We start from the raw sequence: 16,223 nt of genomic DNA on the forward strand, positions 1-16,223 counted from the left end.
AGAGGGTGGATTTTGTGGCATTTATAGCCACAGTGATTAATTGTACAGCACAAGTGTCTAAGAAGCTAGATATCATTATATCTGCAGCCGATACGTTTTTGGGGCTCCAAGACTTTACAGCAGAAGCAGTACGGACTTTTGTCGCTAGGAAATGTCCCGCTCTCAGAAGAGGCTTCTGAGCCTGTGTTGGGACCTGATTAGAATTATTATTTTTAAGTTTTTTTACAGAAAAGCAGGTTGATTTTGTTTAGTAATATTTTTTTTTTGGTAGTTGGTACGATATTTTATTTATTTTACCCAAATATTTTCATTTTTTGGGATCTTTATTATTCACCCGCACATTAGGTGGCGGAATACACATTTAATGTATGCGGAAGCCATTATACCATAGAAGCAGAAGCAGGATGATTGTTTTTGTCTAGTCGGAAATGACGTTCCGAAACGTTGACCATTCTGACCAAATACTGAGTCAGGCGGGCCCTACTATCTGATTCATATCGTGTGATTTCTGTATTAATGTAGAAACGAACAACAATTCGAAGGTGCGAATGGACGGAGGTTAGCGCGATCCGCTCATACTTACATTTCTAGCACTCTGTGTTTTTCTGTCAAATTGCTAAAGACAACAACGCATGGAGAATGGGTCCCGAGCGTCATGGTGGGAAAATACGATGCGTACTTTGTAAAGGTTCCGAGGAAAATCTGACAACTGGACCGCTATCGACGAAAGATTCCGTCACCGCTCATCAGAACTGCTTGGTAAGATTCGTAAAGCTCTGCCGTGACCTGTAATTTTGCTTTGGGAGAATATTTTGGTGCTGCTAGGCTAGCCACGATCATTTTTTGGAAGGAACTAAAACGAGTCAATGCAATTTGCAGATTTAGTAGACAACAGCATGTGGTTAACAGTGGGGTTCTGACCCTACCTAGTGTTATGATTTGTCTATTGCAGCCAGCGGTTCTCAAAGTGGGGTTTTCGGACTCGAGGTACTGCATTTAAAAAAATCATAATATTACTAACAGATTCAACGAATTTTGGCAAAGGGATTTTAGGAATAAGTTTAGAGTTATACAATGTTATATTATTAATATACAATTGATGTTATTAACCCTGGGCAACATGGGCCCGGGAGGCGCACAGGGATATTGGTATCCACAGCACTTCACCAATTATTGATTTGACAGCTCAATTATTCTTGTATTCCCCAAAAGGTTATTGTATTTTTTTTTTAACATAAATGCACTGTAATGTAAGCTTTAAAACGGAATAGTTTTCTCTCTGCCCCATGACAAAATGTGTAGAATTGCAGGAAATTAGCTTAAACTGCAATAATTCCTCTACAATGCCATGAGATGGGCCTTTAAAATGATCCTTCCCAGGGCCCGAGACTTGGTTCCTCCGGCCATGCACTGACAGTCATAGTAGAACTTCTTGTATGCGATTTATCTCACTTGAGTTGTGTTCTGATTTATGAGGGGTCCCTGAAAAATTTGATATCACGAAAGGGTTCCCTGGACTCAAAAAGTTTGCGAACCCCTGGTCTATTGACTCAAAGGGAGTGAACACTGCAGAAGGACACCTTACCTTATATGATAGGCTTTGTCGTTTCCTTTCCCATTTAAATCCTGAATGCAGTTCGTTTGGGGACACTGATTTTCCGATTATGATAATATAATTGACATGCCTTATGAGGTATATCTTACCCCATCAGAACCCCAAATAACATTGTATTTCTTTGTTTATAAACAAACACTGTATATCTTCAAAACATGGTTAAAACTATAATTTTGATCGCATGAATGGCCAGTCCATGCATCCATAGCTCCATCTATGAATTTGATTGGTTACATAATATTTATCAAATAAAACTGTTGGGGCTGCCATTTGGTGTTTGAATCCCAGATTGCCCCTTGAACTCTTCCATGTGTTTGAATTGCAGCTTTATTCATCTGGGATTATTTGCCAGAACTCTCCAGAGCTTGACGACTTGTTTGGTTTCACTGTAAAAGATGTCCAGAATGAGATGAGGAGGGGAAACCGACTGGTGAGGTTATTTTCATATTTTCCTTAGTGTTTGACTTCATTTGTTCAAACAACTATCATGGTTTGAACATAGTTTGAACTAATTAAGTAGTGTGTGTGTGTGTTATGTTTCAGTAATGTCTGATGGCTTTGTTGGCCAAACTGTATTCCCCCCCCCCCCAGATTTGCTACAGGTGTAAGAGGAAGGGTGCCACGGTGGGGTGTGAGGTGAAATGCTGTCAGAAGTCCTACCATTACCCCTGTGCTGTGGGAGACAGGGCCCACAACGTCGAAGACCGTATTGCAGGGAAGTATACGTGAGTGCAAGGCATAACGCCTTTTCTTCCTAAACAACTGTGAAATATATTTTTGAACTTCATTGTAAAGGACAATGGGTCTCAACTGACCAATTTAATTGATAAAGTTAATGAACATGTTATTGACTGGGTCTCTACGACCGTGCCTTTGTGTTTGTTACAGGGTGTACTGTCAGAAGCATAATCCAGAGTTAGCAGGTAAGGTGGCTGCTGGTTAGTTTTATGTATCCATCTGATTCATGCCTGTAGGCTAGGGTTGAGTGGTATCCAGATTTCCATACCTTCAATACCATTCTCCTGTACCATACTGGGGAATATGGTATTTCCAGCAGTGCCCACAAGGGGCGCTATTTCTTAAACTAAATAAAAAGCTAACAAGCGCAAGCGAAAATAAACTAAATGCAAGGACAGACAACCCAGCGCATAAAGTTGTACAATTATCTCAAAAGGCTATTCACACTTGATCCAGGAGGGGATTGATTGTCTCTGCTGTAGCCAAGAAGCTTGATCTTGCAAGATGGCCACCTATAGCTAGCAAACCAAATAGACAGCTGTAACCCTGAGCTGGAGAAAATGTACGGTGCCTATAGAAACACTGCACCCCTCTTGGATGTCTTCATTTTATTGTTTTACACCGTGGGATTAAAATGGATTTGTCATCGATATCACGAAAAAGCGGATACAATTATTATAAAAAATATATTAAACAAAGTAATAGTACTTGACTGAGGGACCTTACAGATGTTGTATGTATGGAGGACAGATGTTGTATGTATGGAGGACAGATGTTGTATGTATGGAGGACAGATGTTGTATGTATGGAGGACAGAGGAATTAGTCCAGATAATGTATTATGTGATTTGTTAAGCCAAATTTTACTTCTGAACTAATTTAAGCTTCTGAACTATACTTATGCAATGACTATATTTTTTGTTTATTAATTTGTACAAATGTGTATAATTCTTTTCATTTTGACGTTATGAAGTATTTTGTGTAGATCAATGACAAAAAATACAATTCAATCTATTTCGATTACACTTTTTAATGCAACAAAATGTGAAAAAAGTTCAAGGTGGTGTAAACTTTCTTTTTGGCACATCTTCCATTTGCTCCATGAGCTCTTTGTAAACAAACATACCATGAGACTGGCTCTATCATTTTTGGGGAGGGGGGGGGGGGACAAGACAAAATACATTGGGACGGTATTGAAAATCATACCGTCCGTATTTCAAAATACCACAGTATACAACCCAAGCCTACAGCAGGAATCAATTAATTGTCCATCCCAATACCCATCTGGATGTGTTTAGTTTATTAAATAGCTGTTAGTCCATCAGGGCAAATCTTCCTGGCTTGGTACACAAACACACACTATACACTAGAAGTTAATGAGGTGTTACTTTGACTTGTTCTTGAGGATTGTTTCTGTCTCAACACAGCATCCAATGGTACAGCTTTGTCCTGCAACAGTGATTCAGACACAGAGAAGAACAACAATGGAGAAACGTCATCCAAGGTCTGTATGCCACTGACTACGGTGTAATGTAAGAATTGAATAACACGCACACAGGTCATTTATGAAAATGGATAGTTAATAGCTAGGCCTATGTGGGATTGATTAGCTGGTCACTATTCCAGTCTTCTGGTCATCATTGAACAACATCATCTAGCTGAAGGCTCAGAAATGAATACAAATCACGTTTCTCCCTCCAAATATTGGTCCTGTAGTGTAATACTAAACTCAGCAAAAAAGAGAAACGTCCCTTTTTCAGAACCCTGTCTTTCAAAGATAATTCGTAAAAATCGAAATAACTTTACAGATCTTCATTGTAAAGGGTTTAAACACATGCTTGTTCAATGAACCATAAACAATGAATGAACATGCACCTGTGGAACGGTCGTTAAGACACTAACAGCTTACAGACGGTAGGCAATTACGGTCACAGTTATGAAAACTTAGGACACTAAAGAGAAAGGCTTCTACTGACTCTGAAAAACACCAAAAGAAAGATGCCCAGGGTCCCTGCTCATCTGCGTGAACGTGCCTTATGCATGCAGCAAGGAGGCATGAGGACTGCAGATGTGGCCAGGGCAATAAATTGCAATGTCTGTACTGTAAGACGCCTAAGACAGCGCTACAGGGAGACAGGACGGACAGCTGATCGTCCTCGCAGTGGCAGACCACGTGTAACAACACCTGCACAGGATCGGTACACCCGAACATCACACCTGCGGGACAGGTACAGTATGGCAACAACAACTGCCCGAGTTACACCAGGAACGCACAATCCCTCCATCAGTGCTCAGACTGTCCGCAATAGGCTGAGAGAGGCTGGACTGAGGGCTTGTAGGCCTGTTGTAAGGCAGCAAAGTCGCCTATGGGTACAAACCCACCGTCGCTGGACCAGACAGGACTGGCAAAGGTGCTCTTCACTGACGAGTCGCGGTTTTGTCTCACCAGGGGTGATGGTCGGATTCGCGTTTAACGTTGAAGGAATGAGCATTACACAGAAGCCTGTACTCTGGAGCGGGATCGATTTGGAGGTGGAGGGTCTGTCATGGTCTGGGGCGGTGTGTCACAGCATCATCGGACTGAGCTTGTTGTCATTGCCTGCTATCTCAACGCTGTGTGTTACAGGGAAGACATCCTCCCTCATGTGGTACCCTTCCTGCAGGCTCATCCTTACATGACCCTCCAGCATGACAATGCCACCAGCCATACTGCTCGTTCTGTGAGTGATTTCCTGCAAGACAGGAATGTCAGTGTTCTGCCATGGCCAGCGAAGAGCCCGGATCTCAATCCCATTGAGTACGTCTGGGACCTGTTGGATTGGAGGGTGAGGGCTAGAGCCATTCCCCCCCAGAAATGTCTGGGAACATACAGGTGCCTTGGTGGAAGAGTGGGGTAACATCTCACAACAAGAACTGGCAAATCTGGTGCAGTCCATGAGGAGATGCACTGCAGTACTTAATGCAGCTGGTGGCCACACCAGATACTGACTGTTACTTTTGATTTTGACCCGCCCTTTGTTCGGTGACACATACCATTTCTGTTAGTCACATGTCTGTTGAATCTTATGTTCATACAAATATTTACACATGTTAAGTTTGCTGAAAATAAACGCAGTGACACAGTGAGAGGACGTTTATTTTTTTGCTGAGTTTATAACCTAAAATAATGTAACCTAAAGTTAATCAATATTCATTCCCAATTGCAGCAGTTTTGTCTCATCTGTGAAAAGAAAGAAGAGAGCATCAGTCTAGAACACATCGACAGTGGCATTTTCAAGTGAGTATGAGGAGTCTTTTATTCCAAAACCAATAGCTTTGCTCATTCATTTCTATCATTGATGTCAGCAAGGGTGATTTATTATGTTGTTGTAAGAGCCTGGAATGCCTCTGTCACAGGTTGTATTGTGAAAAGCATAAACCACTGTCGTTGCAGAAAGAGCTGAATGGTAAGTCATTTTGTCTCCACTGACTCACACCAACAAACTTTTCCTTTGGTTGTGTGTTACACAAAGGTCTTCTCTGTAGATCAGATGCATCATTTACAGAAGTATGTTTCGGATTTGTTTTCATTTTAATTGTCAGGACCCTCATCTTGCAAGAGTGACTCCAACACGCCTGAAAACCAACGGCAGACACAAACACCCAAGGTGTGTGTATATTTTAGCTTTTAAAAATAGATGCATATCTTCTGCAGTAAAGAAAGTCACTTAATATGTTCATGTAATCATATGAAAATATAGTGAATCATAATCTCTTTGCTTTTGAAACAGAGACGGTTGAGCTTCTCTAGGAAGTAAGTATGGAATTGAGGTATGCATGTCGTAGGGTGGTCTGGTTCTTTGATTCTGTCCAGCTGACCTGCTCTGTTCTCAGGGTGGAGTTCATGCTGCTTTATCTAGATTCTTTGCTGACAAACAGTTCAGTAAATGTGTGTCTCTCATTCATAATATGGACTGGATTCTTTGGGGACTATTTTCTGAACACTGCGCACATTCTCCATTATTTTTTGTCAGACAGAAAGTCACATCATCAAGAAAGTCCAAACACAGGAGGATACTGGATAACTCCTCAGACTCAGGTTTCTTTATTGTTCCTGTAGCCTCCTTTTTCATCACCTTGATCATTTTTTAAATAAAGTTTTATACAAAGACATGAGTGACACATTGCATTGATTGGTGTGTTCTGTAACAGATGGAGATGTGAATAGGATTGATATGGAGTTTTCCCCTCTGGAGTCCAATCTAGAAGACCGTGTCAACTCTGAACACAGGTAATGGTGCTCTTATCTAGTTTCAGTTAAACTACTATCAATGGAGGCAGTGTATGTTTTTATTCTTTTTACATTTACATTTAAGTCATTTAGCAGACGCTCTTATCCAGAGCGACTTACAAAATGGTGCATTCACCTTATGATATCCAGTGGAACATCCACTTTACAATAGTGCATCTAAATCTTTTAAGGGGGGGGGGGTTTAGAAGGATTACTTTATCCTATCCTAGGTATTCCTTAAAGAGGTGGGGTTTCAGGTGTCTCCGGAAGGTGGTGATTGACTCCGCTGTCCTGGCGTCGTGAGGGAGCTTGTTCCACCATTGGGGTGCCAGAGCAGCGAACAGTTTTGACTGGGCTGAGCGGGAACTGTGCTTCCTCAGAGGTAGGGGGGCCAGCAGGCCAGTGGTGGATGAACGCAGTGCCCTTGTTTGGGTGTAGGGCCTGATCAGAGCCTGAAGGTATGGAGGTGCCGTTCCCTTCACAGCTCCGTAGGCAATCACCATGGTCTTGTAGCGGATGCGAGCTTCAACTGGAAGCCAGTGGAGAGAGCGGAGGAGCGGGGTGACGTGAGAGAACTTGGGAAGGTTGAACACCAGACGGGCTGCGGCGTTCTGGATGAGTTGTAGGGGTTTAATGGCACAGGCAGGGAGCCCAGCCAACAGCGAGTTGCAGTAATCCAGACGGGAGATGACAAGTGCCTAGATTAGGACCTGCGCCGCTTCCTGTGTGAGGCAGGGTCGTACTCTGCGAATGTTGTAGAGCATGAACCTACAGGATCGGGTCACCGCCTTGATGTTAGTGGAGAACGACAGGGTGTTGTCCAGGATCACGCCAAGGTTCTTAGCACTCTGGGAGGAGGACACAAGGGAGTTGTCAACCGTGATGGCGAGATCATGGAACGGGCAGTCCTTCCCCGGGAGGAAGAGCAGCTCCGTCTTGCCGAGGTTCAGCTTGAGCTGGTGATCCGTCATCCACACTGATATGTCTGACAGACATGCAGAGATGCGATTCGCCGCCTGGTTATCAGAAGGGGGAAAGGAGAAGATTAATTGTGTGTCGTCTGCATAGCAATGATAGGAGAGACCATGTGAGGATATGACAGAGCCAAGTGACTTGGTGTATAGCGAGAATAGGAGAGGGCCTAGAACAGAGCCCTGGGGGACACCAGTGGTGAGAGCGCATGGTGCGGAGACAGATTCTCGCCACGCCACCTGGTAGGAGCGACCTGTCAGGTAGGACGCAATCCAAGCGTGGGCCGCGCCGGAGATGCCCAACTCGGAGAGGGTGGAGAGAAGGATCTGATGGTTCACAGTATCAAAGGCAGCAGATAGGTCTAGAAGGATGAGAGCAGAGGAGAGAGAGTTAGCTTTAGCAGTGCGGAGAGCCTCCGTGACACAGAGAAGAGCAGTCTGCTGAATGCCCAGTCTTGAAACCTGACTGATTAGGATCAAGAAGGTCATTCTGAGAGAGATAACAGGAGAGCTGGCCAAGGACGGCACGTTCAAGAGTTTTGGAGAGAAAAGAAAGAAGGGATACTGGTCTGTAGTTGTTGACATCGGAGGGATCGAGTGTAGGTTTTTTCAGAAGGGGTGCAACTCTCGCTCTCTTGAAGACGGAAGGGACGTAGCCAGCGGTCAAGGATGAGTTGATGAGCGAGGTGAGGAAGGGGAGAAGGTCTCCGGAAATGGTCTGGAGAAGAGAGGAGGGGATAGGGTCAAGTGGGGAGGTTGTTGGGCGGCCGGCCGTCACAAGATGCGAGATTACATCTGGAGAGAGAGGGGAGAAAGAGGTCAAAGCACAGGGTAGGGCAGTGTGAGCAGGACCAGCGGTGTCGTTTGACTTAGCAAACGAGGATCGGATATCGTCAACCTTCTTTTCAAAATGGTTGACGAAGTCATCCGCAGAGAGGGAGGAGGGGGGGGGAGGGGGAGGAGGATTCAGGAGGGAGGAGAAGGTAGCAAAGAGCTTCCTAGGGTTAGAGGCAGATGCTTGGAATTTAGAGTGGTAGAAAGTGGCTTTAGCAGCAGAGACAGAAGAGGAGAATGTAGAGAGGAGTGAGTGAAAGGATGCCAGGTCCGCAGGGAGGCGAGTTTTCCTCCATTTCCGCTCGGCTGCCCGGAGCCTTGTTCTGTGAGCTCGTAGTGAGTCGTCGAGCCACGGAGCAGGAGGGGAGGACCGAGCCGGCCTGGAGGATAGGGGACAGAGAAAATCAAAGGATGCAGAAAGGGAGGAGAGGAGGGTTGAGGAGGCAGAATCAGGAGATAGGTTGGAGAAGGTTTGAGCAGAGGGAAGAGATGATAGGATGGAAGAGGAGAGAGTAGTGGGAGAGAGAGAGCGAAGGTTGGGACGGCGCAATACCATCCGAGTAGGGGCAGAGTGGGAAGTGTTGGATGAGAGCAAGAGGGAAAAGGATACAAGGTAGTGGTCGGAGATTTGGAGGGGTGTTGCAATGAGATTAGTGGAAGAACAGCATCTAGTAAAGATGAGGTCAAGCGTATTGCCTGCCTTGTGAGTAGGGGGGGGAAGGTGAGAGGGTGAGGTCAAAAGAGGAGAGGAGTGGAAAGAAGGAGGCAGAGAGGAATGAGTCAAAGGTAGACGTGGGGAGGTTAAAGTCACCCAGAACTGTGAGAGGTGAGCCATCCTCAGGAAAGGAACTTATCAAGGCGTCAAGCTCATTGATGAACTCTCCAAGGGAACCTGGAGGGCGATAAATGATAAGGATGTTAAGCTTGAAAGGGCTGGTAACTGTGACAGCATGGAATTCAAATGAGGAGATAGACAGATGGGTCAGGGGAGAAAGAGAGAATGTCCACTTGGGAGAGATGAGGATTCCAGTGCCACCACCCCGCTGGCTCGATGCTCTAGGGGTATGCGAGAACACGTGGGCAGACGAAGAGAGAGCAGTAGGAGTAGCAGTGTTATCTGTGGTAATCCATGTTTCCGTCAGCGCCAGGAAGTCTAGGGACTGGAGGGTAGCATAGGCTGAGATGAACTCAGCCTTGTTGGCTGCAGACCGGCAGTTCCAGAGGCTGCCGGAGACCTGGAACTCCACGTGGGTCGTGTGCGCTGGGACCACCAGGTTAGAGTGGCAGCGGCCACGCGGTGTGAAGCGTTTGTATGGCCTGTGCAGAGAGGAGAGAACAGGGATAGACAGACACATAGTTGACAAGCTACAGAAGTGTTGTTTCTTGTATTATTGTCTCCTGTGTCTTTAGAGAACTGTTTCACTTTGATATCCTTTTTCTTCTGTCCTGATTTTCTCTTTCTTTTCTTCTGTTAACTAGATATTCTTTGTTGTTCTTCGTTAGCTAGCTAGCTTCTTCCAAAAGAGTCCCTAGCAACTGCTTAGCAACTGGTAAACAATTCAGCTTGCTAAGATAACTACAATTTTATGAAAAATGGTTATTTTTCAAAAGCCTATCTTCTTTGTTTGTTGCTTGTTTTTTCTCCTATTCAGTCTTGCAGTTGTCTTTTGCTTTTTTCCGATGTACTTCACTCTAAAAACCATGTAAATTTCAATATTTGTAGGAGCTCAGTTTTCAGCTGCTGCTGCTCAAATTGGAGTTTTTAATTGTTTAACCAGGTAGGCCAGTTGAGAACAAGTTCTCATTTACAACTGTGACCTGGCCAAGATAAAGCAAAGCAGTGCCACAAAAACAAGAGTTACACATGGGATAAACAAACATACAGTCAATAACACAATAGAAAAATCTGTATACAGTGCGTGCAAATGTAGAGACATTAGGGAGGTAAGGCAATAAATAGTCCATAGAGGTGAAATAAATAAAATGTAGCATTAACACTGGAGTGATAGATGTGCAAGTAGAGATACTGGGGTGCAAAAAAATTAAATAATAACAATATGGGGATGAGGTAGTTGAGTGTGCTATTTACAGATGGACTGTGTACAGTGATCAGTAAACTGCTCTGACAGCTGATGCTTAAAGTTAGAGAAGGTGATATAAGACTCCAGCTTCAGTTTTACTAGGGTATGTTTGGCAGCATGAGTGAAGGAGGCTTTGTTTTGTGAAATAGGAAGCCGATTCTAGATTTAATTTTGGATTGGAGATGCTTAATGTGAGTTTGGAAGGAGAGTTTACAGTCTAACCAGACACCCAGGTATTTGTAGTTGTCCATGTATTCTAGGTCAGAACTGTCCAGAGTAGTGATGCTAGAGGGCGGGAGGGTGCGGGCAGCAATCGATTGAAGAGCATGCACTTAGTTTTTAAAAGCAGTTGGAGGCCACGGAAGTAGTGTTGTATGGCATTGAAGGTCGTTTGGAGGTTTATTCTGACAAATTTCTTTACCTACCAAGGCTCTCTGTCAAGGTTGTTCAAATCGCATGTTATCATTTCGGTGTTGGGGCGTTTCCGGTGTAGGCCAAATGTTCTAAAAAGGGAAGGAGGGAGACAGTTGCCTGCCTCTGTAGCGTACAGTGACACGATGATTAATTTTGCTCTCTTACTTCACAGTAATCATGTTGAGACCCCCATAGCTTCCACCACAGGTAAAACATGTCAGGACACACATTAACACACCACATTACCAGGGTGTTTAATATCAAACCTAATGATATCAAACCAACTGTCATTTTCCTTAGGAAATCAGCCAGCACCTGAAGATGGGGACTCTACATCCATCGACTCAGTGAGTTAGTTACATGGCTTTATTTCTCTGACTACTCGTCCAATACTTCTCCTGTGGCATTACTGTATCTCTATACTGGTCCTAAACCATTGATTCAACCATAAGGTGATACAGAGGTTGGTGAGTACGGCCCAGTACATCACTGGGGCCAAGCTCCCTGCCATCCAGGACCTCTATACCAGGCGGTGTCAGAGGAAGGCCCAAACATTTTTCTGACTCCATCCACCAAAGCCATAGACTGTTCTGTCTGCTACTGCACTGTAACGGTACCAAGTCTGGGACCAACAGGACCCTGAACACCTATCCTCAAGCCATGAGGCTACTTTACAAGACTGCTAAATAACTAATCATATGGCTACTCAGACTACCTTCACTGGCCTTTTTTTTTGCACTCTCTATACACACACAGGACTCTCTCACACACACACAGTCTACATAAACAAAACATATACATACTGACGCCACACACACACTCACCACATATGTTGCTGCTACTGTCCATCTATCACTTTAACCCTACCTATATGTACATCTCTACCTCAATTACCTCGTACCCCTGCACATTGACTCGTCACTTTAACCCTACCTATATGTACATCTCTACCTCAATTACCTCGTACCCCTGCACATTGACTCGTCACTTTAACCCTACCTATATGTACATATCTACCTCAATTACCTCGTATCCCTGCACATTGACTCGTCACTTTAACCCTACCTATATGTACATCTCTACCTCAATTACCTCGTACCCCTGCACATTGACTCGTCACTTTAACCCTACCTATATGTACATCTCTACCTCAATTACCTCGTACCCCTGCACATTGACTCGTCACTTTAACCCTACCTATATGTACATATCTACCTCAATTACCTCGTACCCCTGCACATTGACTCGTCACTTTAACCTTACCTATATGTACATCTCTACCTCAATTACCTCGTACCCCTGCACATTGACTCGTCACTTTAACCCTACCTATATGTACATATCTACCTCAATTACCTCGTACCCCTGCACATTGACTCGTCACTTTAACCCTACCTATATGTACATATCTACCTCAATTACCTCGTATCCCTGCACATTGACTCGTCACTTTAACCCTACCTATATGTACATATCTACCTCAATTACCTCGTATCCCTGCACATTGACTCGTCACTTTAACCCTACCTATATGTACATCTCTACCTCAATTACCTCGTACCCCTGCACATTGACTCGGTACTGGTACTCCCTGTACATAGCCATGTTATTTCTACTCATTATTCACTGTGTATTTATTCCTTGTGTCACTGTTTCTATTTGTATTTTTTAATCTTTATCTTTAACCCTGCATTGTTGGAAAAGGACTCATAAGTAAGCATTTCACCGTTAGTCAACAGCTGTTGTTTTTGAAGAATGCGACATATAATTTGATTTGATCTCTCCAGGATGCTGGGTCCCAGAGTCTTTTGCTGCCAGTGATGCTGTGTGTTGCATCTGAAGAACCCTCTGGGGCCATAGGTAGATACAGCTCCTCACCTGCACGCTCACTTTTCATTTGACTAAATTCTTACATACAACACCTCCCTACTAGCCAGGAAGGGAGAAACTCAATGAAATAGTTGAGTTCTATCATCTCGCTCCCTCTGTGTTCTCTCTATCCTCTCTGCGTCTTGTCAAGGTTCTGTTCCGCACTCACCTGGTTCACCACACGGCAGCTCTCACTCACCTGGACCTGCTCATGATCCCATCTCGCCTGTCCACTCACCTGACTGCTCGTCCGTCCACTCTGGTCCACTCAATATCACCAGCACAGCTATTGTGTGTTATGGGCCAGTGTCCTCTCCATCTCCCTCTACTCCCTCTCCACACTCCGTCTCCCAGTGTCCCCTGGCAAGACCTGGAGGCCCGGGTTCACCTGGTGGTTCTGGCTCCGGCAATGCAGCCAGCAAGGTGTTCTGGAGGAGGTGTAACGAAGCAGGCTGTACAGAGTCCATCTTCACCACCTTCATCTCTGACATGGTCGGCATCTCCAAGAGGATCCTGTCAGATCAGGCCAGTCAGGAGGGTGAGTGGAACGGCTGGGGGGGGGGGCTGGTATATTAAATAAAACCGTCACCAATTGAACACTGTTAGGAGAATATAATCAGAATTGCAGGCTTCATTTATTTTCTTTCGTATGTTTTTGCTTTCTCTGTCTTCCTTCACAGATTATGATCTCTCTCTGAGAGTGATTGAGGCCTCTGGAAAATTATCAAAGATGCTTTCACAGCAGAAGAGAGGTGAGAATTAGTGGATTAATAACAGGGTTATAGGAGTTTTTATAGCGTTGTGCAAATGGTAAGGCTTCTTATTTTCAAAGCTTGTGAAGCCTGTATTCATATTTTTCTAGCCCAGACCCATTGTTTGTTGTATGCTCTGTAAGTTGCTCTACGTGCACTTCGTGTGCCTTTAAACAACTAAAATGATGCAAATATAAATCAAATGTATTCTCCATCCTTTGTTCAGCGTTTCAGAAGAAGCAAATGGAGCTACAGAGAGCTACGGCAGCCATAAGAGAAGCCAGGTCAGCCCTGAAAAGATGAGCAGCACTGCCAGATAAATTACAGCCCTCAAAGTTCAATTCACCTTACCTCACTTTTAAAGGTGTATTATTCAGCCATATATTTATCATTTGATTTCTCAATGGTTTTTGAAAAAAGTTGTTCCGCTTTCTTACCTTATCATAATACCAAACACATAACCTAATCTTATATTACCAACGTGTTCATATTTATATATAGTAGAAGCAATTGTCGAAGAAGAAGAGGCTGGCTTTTTCACTTGCCAGAAAAGGGACTTTATAGCTTCACCAATGTAAAAAAATTATGTACAGTACCAGTCAAGTTTGGACACGCCTACTCATTCAAGGGTTTTACTTTTTTTGTACTATTTTGGGGCGGGTATTTATTTTAAAAAAAATTGTAGAATAATAATGAAGACATCTAGGAAATAACACATGGAATCATGTAGTAAACAAAAGTGTTAAACAAATGAAAATATATATTTTAGATTCTTCAAAGTAGCCACCCTTACCTTGATGACAGCTTTGCACACTCTTGGCATTCTCTCAACCAGCTTCACCTGGAATGTTTTTCCAACAGTCTTGAAGGAGTTCACACATATGCTGAGCACTTGTTGGCTGCTTTTCCTTCACTCTCCCTTTCAACTCATCCCAAACCATCTCAATTGGGTTGAGATCAGGTGATTGTGGAGGCCAGATCATCTGATGCAGCACTCCATCGCTTTCCTTCTTGGTCAAACAGCCAGGAGGTGTGTTGGGTTATTGTCCTGTTGAAAAACAAATGATAGTCCCACTAAGCGCAAACTAAATGGGATGGCGTATCGCTGAAGAATGCTGTGGTGGCCATGCTGGTTAAGTGTGCCTTGAATTCTAAATAAATCACTGACAGTGTCACCAGCAAAGCACCATCACACCTCTTCCTCCATGCTTCACAGTGGGAACCATACATGCGGAGATCATCCGTTCACCTACTCTGCTTATTACAAAGACAATAGCTCACATTTGGACTAATCAGACCAAAGGACAAATTTCCAGTTGTCTAATGTCCATTGCTCAAGTTTCTTGGCCCAAGCAAGTCTCTTCTTTATTATTGGTGTCCTTTAGTATTGGTTTCTTTTCAGAAATTCAAACATGAAGGCCTGATTTTTAGGCACGGACACACCTACTCACTCCTCTGAACAGTTGATGTTGAGATGTCTGTTACTTGAACTCTGTGAAGCATTTATTTGGGCTACAATCTGAGGTGCAGTTCACTGTTAATAAACTTATCCTCTGCAGCAGAGGTAACTCTGGGTCTTCCTTTTCTGTGGCGGGCCTCATGAGAGCCAGTTTCATCAGCCGTTGAAGAAACTGTTAATGTTCTGCATTGACAGACCTTCATGTCTTAAGGTAATGAGGGACTGTTGTTACTCTTTGATTATTTGGGCTATACTTGCCATAATATGGACTTGGTCTTTTACCAAATAGGGTTATCTTCTGTATACCACCCCTACCTTGTGACAACACAGCTTATTGGCTCAAATGCATTAAGGAAAGAAATTCCACAAATTAACTTTTAACAACACCTATTAATTGAAATGCAGTCCAGGTGACTATCTCATGAAGCTGGTTGAGAGAATGCAAAGCTGTCATCAACTTAAAGGGTGGCTTACTTTGAAGAATCTCAAATATAAAATATATTTTGATTTAACACATGATTCCATGTGTGTTTTCATGTCTTCACTATTCTACAATGTTTGAAAATAGTAAAAATAAAGAAAAACCTTACTTTTCCCTTCTTCCCCTACTGTTCTGTGGACTGGGGAAATGCATCAACAAGTCACATTAGGAGGCTGCAGGTTTTAAGGTGGAGATATGGTTCTTCTGTTGTAGTCATGCTGCCATGCAATAAAGAAATTGAATAATTTATCTGAGCAAACCAGAAACCTTTCAATATATACATTGACACAATACATAGGAAAATTCTGCTGGACTATGGTAGATGAAGAATCAATTCTCTTTTTAGACTGTTAAGAGTATTTACCTGGTCAATATGTTAGTGTATTATGTCTGTTTGTAACAGTGTGTTTTATGTGAAATCATTTTCAAATAATAACCGAAAGTGAGAGGTTGTAATCTGAATAAAGGGAAAAAGGCCATTCTTGAACACGGGGTGAGACATTCTTACTAATCTGCTAGAGAACCAGTTCGGAATGTAATAACTTTTGTATGACTGACGCCTTTAGTGAGGTCTAACCCTTTAATATGTAATCATTTCTGCCCTCCGAATTCAGTTTCATTTTGTCTGGCTTGCCGTTCCAAATAAAATGGAATATTTTTGCTCATGTAATTTATAAAACTAGGTTTTATAAAGGTGTAGGCAAGACCATGAGCAAATATGTAAACTGTGATATGACTAA

The 16,223-nt window shown here is 43.4% G+C and overlaps 1 protein-coding gene across 2 annotated transcripts; it reads left to right on the forward strand.

Moving 5' to 3' along the window:
* Positions 1-411: 411 nt before the first annotated feature.
* Positions 412-15,970, forward strand: phf11 (PHD finger protein 11). 2 transcript variants are annotated; one of them, XM_014164656.3, is made up of 17 exons: positions 412-759; positions 1,941-2,045; positions 2,207-2,340; positions 2,504-2,538; positions 3,780-3,856; positions 5,562-5,629; positions 5,749-5,798; positions 5,935-5,999; positions 6,123-6,145; positions 6,366-6,430; positions 6,544-6,622; positions 11,095-11,129; positions 11,223-11,269; positions 12,710-12,782; positions 12,943-13,329; positions 13,472-13,543; positions 13,770-15,970. In XM_014164656.3, exons 1-17 carry the CDS (start codon positions 640-642, stop codon positions 13,844-13,846), a joined length of 1,512 nt encoding a protein of 503 aa, XP_014020131.2. In that variant the 5' UTR covers positions 412-639; the 3' UTR covers positions 13,847-15,970. The 2 variants fall into 2 exon arrangements, with proteins under 2 accessions (XP_014020131.2, XP_014020130.2); XM_014164655.3 differs by having other exon boundaries at positions 413-759; positions 5,559-5,629.
* Positions 15,971-16,223: the final 253 nt, after the last annotated feature.

Source organism: Salmo salar, chromosome 21 (genome assembly GCF_965601325.2).
Source record: "Salmo salar chromosome 21, fSalSal1, whole genome shotgun sequence".
In the NCBI taxonomy this organism is placed as follows: domain Eukaryota; kingdom Metazoa; phylum Chordata; class Actinopteri; order Salmoniformes; family Salmonidae; genus Salmo; species Salmo salar.

What these genes read in the sequence shown, in the direction of transcription:
- phf11 (XM_014164655.3), top strand. Translation starts at nt 640, where the DNA reads ATGGGTCCCGAGCGTCATGGTGGGAAAATACGATGCGTACTTTGTAAA. An exon ending in CGTATTGCAGGGAAGTATAC is followed by an intron (nt 2,341 to 2,503) that starts GTGAGTGCAAGG and finishes TGTTTGTTACAG; the next exon opens with GGTGTACTGTCAGAAGCATA. An exon ending in ATGGAGAAACGTCATCCAAG is followed by an intron (nt 3,857 to 5,558) that starts GTCTGTATGCCA and finishes TCCCAATTGCAG; the next exon opens with CAGTTTTGTCTCATCTGTGA.